At 41.0% G+C, this 10,918-nt stretch overlaps 1 protein-coding gene across 1 annotated transcript; it reads right to left on the bottom strand.

Annotated features, from left to right (window-relative positions):
* Positions 1 to 346: 346 nt before the first annotated feature.
* LOC143038355 (uncharacterized) lies at positions 347 to 8,736 on the bottom strand. Its single transcript, XM_076207387.1, has 5 exons — positions 8,719 to 8,736; positions 7,969 to 8,291; positions 4,668 to 4,806; positions 4,497 to 4,580; positions 347 to 1,821 (listed from the first exon to the last, which is right to left on the bottom strand). Exons 1-5 carry the CDS (start codon positions 8,728 to 8,730, stop codon positions 1,516 to 1,518), a joined length of 864 nt encoding a protein of 287 aa, XP_076063502.1. The 5' UTR covers positions 8,731 to 8,736; the 3' UTR covers positions 347 to 1,515.
* Between the last annotated feature and the right edge of the window lie 2,182 nt (positions 8,737 to 10,918).

Raw genomic sequence — 10,918 nt, 5'->3', positions numbered from 1 at the left:
CCACCTTTTCCTGCCACATTTGCACCCAAGTATCTAAAACTATCCACTTCCTCCAGTTGCTCTCCCTTAATGCTCACTTCCAGATTACTGCCACTTTCACCCCTTGTACATCTCAACACCTTAATTTTACCCACATTAATCTTCAGCTTTCTTCTATCACACACTCTCCCAAACTCTGTCAACAACTTCCTCAATCCCTCCTCCGATCCTGCCACAAGCGCAGTGTCGTCCGCAAACAACAGCTGGCTCACCTCCCACTTTTCTCCATTTTCTCTAACAATCTCCAATCTCTGACCCACTACCCTTGCATTTACCTCATCAACTCATAAAATGAAAATCTCGCCACCTACCACTCTGTGTACCTTACTTGTCTACCTTTATCTACCAGCCTCTTACACTCATGTTATTCTCGATATTTTCAAAAACATCAAGACGCCTCTTCAAGTCGGCATTCAGTGTCTATATCTCACAACCATCTAGCAAGGCAATGACCAGTATCAACTTGAACATTCAAATATTTGTTTCTTGTACAAAATCGACAACGCCATATCCTATGGTCGAGCGAATATATAACACCATAGGACATGTCAATTCCCTGTCTATCGTCTGCTATCGAAGTGTCAGACAGTGGACAGTACCTCATATAAAAGATAGAATATGGTCTCAACTGCGGCTGTCATGAACTACACTCTGACCTCATAGGACCCTGCCACCTGTCCAACTTTCAATGTACACCCTCCCAAATCTCGTTCACAGATGAAGGAGTTCCATCTTTGGCTGGGTCGCCAGCAATCACCCAAACAGCAATCAGGACATGTTATATACGTATCGCCCTATTTCACTGACTATATTAGGGGTGTGTGACGCCCATGACATCATTAAATGAAACACCATCTGAAGTAATATTTGCCTATGGACATTGGGGCACTAGAAGCTCCTAATCAGTTAATCAGTTGTTGTTGAAGTGACCCATTGTAGGGCGCAAGCTTGGGCAATGGTATATGTTGAGGCGTTGCACTGCCCATACAAAAATGCACCCCTCTCTTCCTCGTCGACTGTATCCAAGAGAATACTAAACACCACTCTTGGAGTAGGATTGGCTACTGCAGTTCGTGAGAGAGTGTTTGATAAGAAAGAAGCACATTAGGGACTCCAGCTCCGTAATTATCTTTGAGGTTTAGCCGCAAGACAGCGGAGGCTCGAGATCAGAGTATTCCCACTCCTGCATGACTGACGAGCCCCATCTGCCCGATGCAAGCTGTTTAAGGCATCATCAATCCGCATTTAATATTTCTCTTTTCATAAAAACAGTCGTGCCGGGAACACTATCTAGGCCGCAATAGAAGAACAGGAGATTCCAAGTCTCACACATGAGGTATTACAAAAGGAGAAAGGCAAAAGTTAAGTAAAGTAACTCTTTTTTATTATCATTATTGACCATTTTGAAGGCAAGGATCTCAGTTGCCTTGAGTAATCATGAGGACATTACACATGGGAATTGAAGACGGCGTCTCCTTACCCGGAGTAGGATCCGTACCCTCCGTAACTCCTGCTGTACCCTCCGTAACCCCCACTGTACCCTCCATATCCTCCGTAACCGCTGTATCCTCCGTATCCTCCGTAACTTGGCTCGGGGTCAGCGCTTCTCTTGCCATGACGGTAAGATCTCCTGTATCCATAGCCACCGTAGCCACCGTAGCCGCCGTAGCCACCGTAGCCGCCGTATGCACGAAGGTAAGAAGGTTCAGGGTCGGCTTCCGGCTCTGGAAGGGCGGCTGCCTTGGCCCACGCCACTCCCAACACGCAAACAAGGAGGATCACCTGGGAAACGAAACTGGTACATCAGTCTTATATGAAAGGAAAGCTCCACGTCTTTAGAAGTACAATCTTATCTGTCACAATGCTCATGCGAGATTTAGGATGATCATACAATCCAAGTAATATTATCGTCCTCAATATCAAAAACATATTGTCAAGGGTTCATGTCAATACACATGTGTGTATAATGTGTGTGTGCTTATATATATTAATGAATGGGAGGCTAAGAAGAATATGGTTTTCAATGACATCACTATCACTCGTGATTCTCTCCATATAAGTTTGTGTTTGTGTGCGTACGTATGCTTGTGTGTGTTACGTTTTAAATCCGACATGAGTGAAATTGTACTCCAGCAACATTTGTTAGGAACCCAGATCTTACCGCTGTCTTCATGGTTCGTCACTTGGAAGCCGACTGTGCATCCCTCAGGTGCAACGCCGCTTTATGTACGAGAGCGGGACCTTGACAGAGCCGCTGGAGCCCCACCCCAGGATGCTGATTTCGACTGACTCACGAAATGTGAACAAGGACAGATTGACATCGAGGGATCAAGAATAAAGTTCCAGTCGCCTTCTCTTACTTATGAATCAAGTAGATGAGATATTCGTCTGTGGCTTTCTTCCTTTAATTTACATGAGATGGCAAGACATATAAAGGAACATTATTGAAACTTCGTTTGCTGCACACGTCTCCATTCCTATTCCCTTTTCCAATCAACTACCATATACTTGCATTTACAGAAGAATGTCCTCCTTAAAATTTGGCCTGTATAACATTTAAGTCGATAAAAGAATGAAGTCAAAGCACAGAAATTCAACCATGTATTGAAATATGTATGCACAGATATATATATATATATATATATATATATATATATATATATATGTATATATATATATGTGTGTGTGTGTGTATATATATATATACATACATATATGTGAATTTGTATATACATATATATATACATATATATATATATATATATATATATATATATATATATATATATATCAACAACCACAATACACTTTAATTCTAATCCATCAAAGGCCAGCATGCTTGAAATTAAAATGTAGTATTGCCCAGGACTCGAACCGGGTAATCTCATGACAAGTGCGACATTGACTTTCCAACTAGACCATCAAGAGAGATATAAGCTCAGCGCATTATTTCTTATATATTCGTATGCTCGAGTTACATACACATATATTAACTTTTTGCGCTCAACCCATCTCCACTATGACAGAACAATTGGAAGTATGCGAACGCGGGAAAGTATTTGTACAACACTGAATGGATCCCAGTGATTAGAGATACATTTTAACAACCACAATGCACTTTAATTCTAAGCCATCAAAGGCCAGCATGCTTGAAATTGAAATGTAGTACTGCCCAGGACTCGAACCGGGTAATCTCATGACAAGTGCGACATTGACTTTCCAACTAGGCCATCAAGAGAGATATAAGCTGAGCGCATTATTTCTTATATATTTGTATGCTCGAGTTACATACACATATATTAACTTTTTGCGCTCAACCCATCTCCACCATGACAGAACAATTGGAAGTATGCAAACGCGGGAAAGTTTTTGTACAACACTGAATGCGTCCCAGTGATTAGAGATACATTTTAACAACCACAATGCACTTTAATTCTAAGCCATCAAAGGCCAGCATGCTTGAAATTGAAATGTGGTACTGCCCAGGACTTGAACCGGGTAACCTCATGACAAGTGCGACATTGACTTTCCAACTAGGCCATCAAGAGAGATATAAGCTGAGCGCATTATTTCTTATATATTTGTATGCTCGAGTTACATACACATATATGAATTAAAGTGCATTTGGGTTGTTAAAATGTATCTCTAATCACTGGGACCCATTCAGTGTTGTACAAATACTTTCCCGTGTTCGCATACTTCCAATTGTTCTGTCATAGTGGAGATGGGTTGAGCGCAAAAAGTTCATATATGTGTATGTAGCTCCAGCATACAAATATATAATAAATAATGCGCTCAGCTAATCTCTTTTGATGGCCTAGTTGGAAAGGCAATGTCGCACTTGTCATGAGGTTACCAGGTTCGAGTCCTGGGCAGTACCACATTTCAATTTCAAGCATGCTGGACTTTGATGGCTTAGAATTAAAGTGCATTGTGGTTATTAGAATGTGGCTCTAATTACTGGGACCCATTCAGTGTTATATATTTATATGTATATATATATATATATATATATGTATATATATGTATATATATTTATATATATAAATATATATATATATATATATATATACAGATATATAAAGACATATATGTATATATATGTATATATATATATATATATGCTTGGTTTTGGACCGGAGTGGGGTACTGCCAATGTTATGTTACTTCTGTGATCAAATAGTGGGTCAAAAGACCGTGGTAAGGTCAATTTCATTTGTAAGAATGTGAAGGCCATAGACATGTAGGCCTTAAGTACAAATTGTACTCCTACGTGGCCTTTGCTCTATCGTTCACACGGTTGTTCAGCAACTACGTGGACAACAGGACAAAAGGAATAAAGTGGATGGGCTGCCTGTCCCGACATTTCATACTTAAGACTAGAGTGCCTCAGGACTCTGTCCTTGAATCCCACACTTTACACTCTATGTACAAATGATTTGTCAGAGCTGACTTACCCACGTAACCAGGCTCTTACTCTTGCGCATTCGAACGACAATAGTTACAGTAGCAGACACAAAAGACTCCAGGGTCCTTGGCACCTAATGCACAACATACTGGACGAGGGGCACAAATGGGAACAACAGTGACGCATCAAGATCAACGCGTCCAATTCGAGACCACTATACTTCCACTTCACCCAAACCATCACAACAATCACCAACACTCGAGGAAGCCAGTATAGTGGGTAGCACACTGGACAGTGGCCTTAGCTGGATTCCACATTTTTGAAAACAATGAGTGGGGGCAAGTGAAAACGCTTCAAACCTGCAACTTTACACAATAAACGTCGACTGCACTTACCACTGGTCAGGCAGTCACTATTCCAGTTCCAGAGAAGATAGCGTCGGTTCACTCATACATCCACCCCATTACTATTGGTTTCTGTGACCAAAGCTCATAATACCTCCGTCACCTCCGTCACCACGTAGTAACTATGGTTTACTTCTTTTTACTGTTCCCTCCTATGGTTTTTATTACTTCTTTCACTCTCAACTTTCTTTTCATCACTGCTTTTCGTAGGAATGGCTTTTACTATATCTTTCTGTAGGAGGTAGGTAATGTTCCTTTATGGGGTGAATTAAACGGAGGTCATTTTTTTCTTCTTTTCTTCCCGAATAATATTAAACTTGGCTTATCAATCTATACCAAGGGACTCCCAACTGGGATCCTCAATTTATGTCCAAAGCCGCCTTCGCACCGACGTCATGACTTTTCAAGTCCAATGATCTTTACTGTTACATCTAAGTGTCTCTCCTTAGCACGTGACTTTACTCTCATGCACCAATAGATTTTTCTCCCCTTCCACCCTTTCTCCTATCAGAGTGTTACAACGTCTTAAGAAATACTGCTTACTCAAGCAATCACGATATCGATGCATAAACGGCTTGTTTTACATATTGTTACATCAGGATTAAAGCCTGGTCCCTAACGGTTCTTTATAAACTTAAGACAAGGAGAGAGATTATGCAACTTATTCACGGCTATTGTTTACCAAACATACATACATACATACATATACCAAGGCTTTTTCCCCCTTACAAGGGAGGTAGCCAAAAAGGAAAAGGCATAAAATCATTCCCAACCGTTCCATCCCCGAAAACACTCCACACCCCTCCACCCTCCCTCCCATCTTAGCACCTCCTAGATGACGGGTCATCTCTGCACCCTGTCCACTGCCCTGGGTCAGAAGCAGTGTCGCAAGACACAGCACATCCACAGCAAGGCGGCTTCATTAAATCGGCGACCCCCCCTCTCCGTCCCTCCATATAAAGGAGAGGACGGGGAGAAATCCCTTCGGGCTGCGTCAAAATTTTGCTCACACATACTACCTCACCCCCCCATCCCCCCGTCCATTCCACCTCATGCATCACAACATCTTCCATATACAACCATTCTCCATTCACCCCTGTCTTCTGTCCTCTCCCGTCCTTCCTCAACAGACAGTCCTCTCTTCCCCAAAGCCCCCTTCACCCCATCCATCCACCTCATCCTAGGACGTCCCCTCATGTTCACTCCCTCTACATCTTCCCTCCATACCTCCTTTACTAGTCTTTCTTCACTCATTCTTTCCATGTTTCAAACCATCCTAATACTCTTTCATCAACCCTATCTCCCAACTCCTTTTCCACCCCTGTTCTCCTCCTCACCTCCTCATTTCTCACACTATCCATCCTAGTAACCCTCATCATACTTCTCAGACACTTCATCTCAAACACATTCAAGCTCCTTCTCTCTTCCTCTCTTATGTTCCATGTTTCTGCTCCATACAGTGCTGTTGGCACAATCACTCCTTCATACAGTTTCCTCTTAGCATCCATTCCCAAATTTCTATTCCTCATTGCACTTTTTAATCCACCAAGGCATTTACTCGCTTCTCTCAATTTACATTCTACCTCCACCTTCACTCCACCTTTTCCTGCCACATTTGCACCCAAGTATCTAAAACTATCCACTTCCTCCAGTTGCTCTCCCTTAATGTTCACTTCCAGATTACTGCCACTTTCACCCCTTGTACATCTCAACACCTTAATTTTACCCACATTTATCTTCAGCTTTCTTCTATCACACACTCTCCCAAACTCTGTCAACAACTTCCTCAATCCCTCCTACGATCCTGCCACAAGCGCAGTGTCGTCCGCAAACAACAGCTGGCTCACCTCCCACTTTTCTCCATTTTCTCTAACAATCTCCAATCCCTGACCCACTACCCTTGCATTTACCTCATCAACTCATAAAATGAAAATCTCGCCACCTACCACTCTGTGTACCTTACTTGTCTACCTTTATCTACCAGCCTCTTACACTCATGTTATTCTCGATATTTTCAAAAACATCAAGACGCCTCTTCAAGTCGGCATTCAGTGTCTATATCTCACAACCATCTAGCAAGGCAATGACCAGTATCAACTTGAACATTCAAATATTTGTTTCTTGTACAAAATCGACAACGCCATATCCTATGGTCGAGCGAATATATAACACCATAGTACATGTCAATTCCCTGTCTATCGTATGCTATCGAAGTGTCAGACAGTGGACAGTACCTCATATAAAAGATAGAATATGGTCTCAACTGCGGCTGTCATGAACTACACTCTGACCTCATAGGACCCTGCCACCTGTCCAACTTTCAATGTACACCCTCCCAAATCTCGTTCACAGATGAAGGAGTTCCATCTTTGGCTGGGTCGCCAGCAATCACCCAAACAGCAATGAGGACATGTTATATACGTATCGCCCTATTTCACTGACTATATTAGGGGTGTGAGACGCCTATGACATCATTAAATGAAACATCTTCTGAAGTAGTATTTGCCTATGGACATTGGGGCAATAGAAGCTCCTAATCAGTTAATCAGTTGTTGTTATTGTTGAAGTGACCCACTGTAGGGCGCAAGGTTGGGCAATGGTATATGTTGAGGCGTTGCACTGCCCATACAAAAATGCACCCCTCTCTTCCTCGTCGACTGTATCCAAGAGAATACTAAACACCACTCTTGGAGTAGGATTGGCTACAGCAGTTCGTGAGAGTGTATTTGATAAGAAGCACCTTAGGGACTCCAGCTCCGTAATTATCTTTGAGGTTTAGCCGCAAGACAGCGGAGGATCGAGATCAGAGTATTCCCACTCCTGCATGACTGACGAGCCCCATCTGCCCGATGCAAGCTGGTTAAAACATCATTAATCCGCATTTAATATTTCTCTTTTCATAAAAACAGTCGTGCCGGGAACAATATCTAGGCCGCACTAGAAGAACAGGAGATTCCAAGTCTCACACATGAGGTATTACAAAAGGAGAAAGGAAAAACTTAGGTAAATAAATTCTTTTTTATTATTATTATTGACCATTTTGATGGCAAGGATCTCAGTTGCCTTGAATAATCATGAGGACATTAGCCATGGCAGTGGAAGACGGCGTCTCCTTACCCATAGTAGGGTTGGTACCCTCCGTGACTCCTGTACCCTCCGTAACCCCCACTGTACCCTCCATATCCTCCGTAACCGCTGTATCCTCCGTATCCTCTGTAACTTGGCTCGGGGTCAGCGCTTCTCTTGCCATGACGGTGATAATATCTCCCGTGTCCCCCGTATCCTCCATAGCCGCCATAGCCACCGTAGCCACCGTAGCCGCCGTAGCCACCGTAGCCACCGTATGCACCAAGGCGAGAAGGTTCAGGGTCGGCTTCCGGCTCTGGAAGGGCGGCTGCCTTGGCCCACGCCACTCCCAACACGCAAACAAGGAGGATCACCTGAGAAACGAAACTGGTACATCAGCCTTATAAGAAGGGAAAGCTCCACGTCTTTAGAAGTACAATGTTATGTGTGAGAATGCTCATGTGGGATTTAAGATAATGAAAAAATCCAAGTAATGTTATCGTCTTCAATATCAAAAGCATATTGTCAAGGGTTCATGTCAATACACATGTCCTTATATATGTGTGTGTGTGTTTATATACATGCATTTTCAATTATATTTATACATGTGTGATGAAATGAAAGCGAGGCTAAGAAGCAGCAGGATATGGTTATATCAAAGACATCACTGCCACTCGTCATTCATTCCATATATGTTTGTGTTTGTGTGTGTACGTATGCATGTGTACAGTATGTTACTTTTTGAATCCGACATAGGTGAAATTGTACTCAAACAAAATTTGTTAGGAAGTTGGATCTTACCGCTGTCTTCATGGTTCGTCACTTGGAAGCCGACTGTGCATCCCTTACTTACAGACAGGATAGGTAAGAGGGGGGAGAGGGGGGAGGGTGTGTATGTGTAAAAGAGTAAAGGAGGAAATGGAAGGAAGTTAGAGTTATAACAGGTGTGGGGCAGACCCACTTGCTGCTTTAGTCATACATTAAATATATATATATATATATATATATATATATATATATATATATATATATAAATATATATATATATATATATATATATATTTTGTTTGCTATGAAGCTATGCCAAGTTGTTCTTAAAGTTGGTTGGAGGCTGGTCCATCTTCCGCAGGATTGGATCGTCTGTTCTTCTTCTTGAGTTGTCTTTTTGATTGTTATTGGCTGTTAATTTGTTAGTTTTGACGTTAATGTAGATTTTTTTTGTTTTGTTTTCTTCCCTAAAAATGTATACGACTATTTTTTTTTACCTAATATAGGTTTGAAAACAATTATAAGGGGGTATATATATGTATATTTTATATTATTATTATTTTTTTTTTATTAGCGTTATTATGGTGGGGGTGTCTTAATTTCTACATGTCGTATGCATTTTTTTTTTCATTCTTCAATGAGTATGATTTTTTTTTATCCCATTGGGATGACGGCTAGTGATTTTTATGGTCTATTTTGCATTACAATGTTGGGGGAGGGTAGTGACTTCTATTACCATACTCATTGATTGTATGATATCACGTGCGATTTATTTCGCACGTGTTATCATTTTTAATAACAATAGTAATAATGTTAGTATAATAGTAGTTATATTGTTAGTTGTGTTAGTATGGTTAGTAGAACAATGAAGGATAGTGATGTATTTTTATGTTTATTTGTGTTTAAAGTATGTATTTAGGTTCGGGTGGAGGGCCGTTTATGATAGGGGACACTCTAGGCCACCAGTTGTGATCGTGTCCGTCTTTTATGTCTATGTCTTCGCTGTTTTGTACTATTTCTGGGTTTGTTATTGTAAGTCTGTTCCATGTTCTGTAAGCTAGTCTCTGAAGTCTTGTGTTAAGTGGTTCGAGTTTATGTTGTATGTGTAGTTCTTCTACTGTGTTTAGGTATGGGGGTATGGAGTGTGTGGCGAATCGTAGTGCTTTGTTTTGTATCGATTGTAGTTTTTGGAGTTGACTTGGTTTTAATGTGATTGTTGTTATTGGTATGTATTCTAGTTGAGGTCGTACAAGTACTTTGTATAGTCTTAATAGTAGTTTGGTGTCAAGGTTTCTGAATCGTTTTAGTGTGTGTAATGTTTTTTCTGCTTGTATTTTTCTGTTGTTTGTATGTGTTTGTAGGCCTCTGTTTCCAAGTGTTAATCCTAGTATTTTTATGTTTCTTTGTTTGCGTATATGTGTGTCTCCTGTCCATATTTCTGCTGGTTTCTGTGTTGATATGTTTAGTAGTTGGAATTTTGTTGTGTTTGTTTGTATTTTCCATTGTTGTTCATATGTGTTTATGGTTTCTATTGTTCTGCTTGTTTTTAGTGCTAACATGTTTTTGCCTTTTTTTGGTTGGGTATGTGATTATTTGTGTCAGGTCATCTGCAAATTGTACGTGTGTGACTCCGTGTGTCGGGTTGGGGGTGTCGTGTGTGTAGAGGTTGAATAGTGTTGGTGAAAGGATACTTCCTTGGGGGACTCCACTGTATATGTTGAAGGGTTTTCCTGTATACTGGTGTATTCGTATTTGTGCTTGTCTGTTGTCGAGGTAATTGCAGAGTGTCCTTGTTAGTATGTCTGGGAGGTGTGTTTGGTGTATTTTGTATTTAAGTCCTGTGTGCCATATTTTGTCAAATGCTTTTGTTATGTCTCGTGATACTATGTTACATCCGTGGTTGTGTCGTTGACTTATGGCTATTGTTTCGTATAGTGTGGCTATGGCTGTGTGTGTCCCTCTTCCTCTTGTGAATCCATGTTGGTTTTCGTTTGTTAGGTTGTTATTGTGTAAGTGTTTGAGTAGTCTTTGTAGTAGGAGTTTTTCAAGTATTTTTCCTGGGACTTCGAGTAGTGATATAGGTCTGTAATTGTTTATGTCTATGATGTTTTTTCCGTGTTTGGGTATGAATGTTAGTGTAGCTGTTTTGAATATGTCGGGGAAGTATCCCATGCTGAATGTTTCATTAAAGATTTCTGTGAGTAATTGTAGTGTTGAGTCCGGGATGTTAGTT

The sequence above is a fragment of the Oratosquilla oratoria genome, chromosome 24, assembly GCF_046742065.1.
Source record: "Oratosquilla oratoria isolate Oo_2021 chromosome 24, ASM4674206v1, whole genome shotgun sequence".
Taxonomy (NCBI): Eukaryota; Metazoa; Arthropoda; class Malacostraca; order Stomatopoda; family Squillidae; genus Oratosquilla; species Oratosquilla oratoria.
The sequence above is the reverse complement of the archived record's forward strand: the minus strand, read 5'-3'. Positions and strand labels throughout refer to the sequence as shown.

Bases quoted from the DNA above. Each gene is read 5' to 3' on its own strand.
- LOC143038355 (XM_076207387.1), bottom strand. The intron at 4,807-7,968 runs GTAAGGAGACGC...GTAAAGTTGCAG, and splicing joins GGGTACCAACCCTACTATGG to GTTTGAAGCGTTTTCACTTG. The intron at 4,581-4,667 runs GTATAGTGGTCT...GTTGTGCATTAG, and splicing joins ATGGTTTGGGTGAAGTGGAA to GTGCCAAGGACCCTGGAGTC.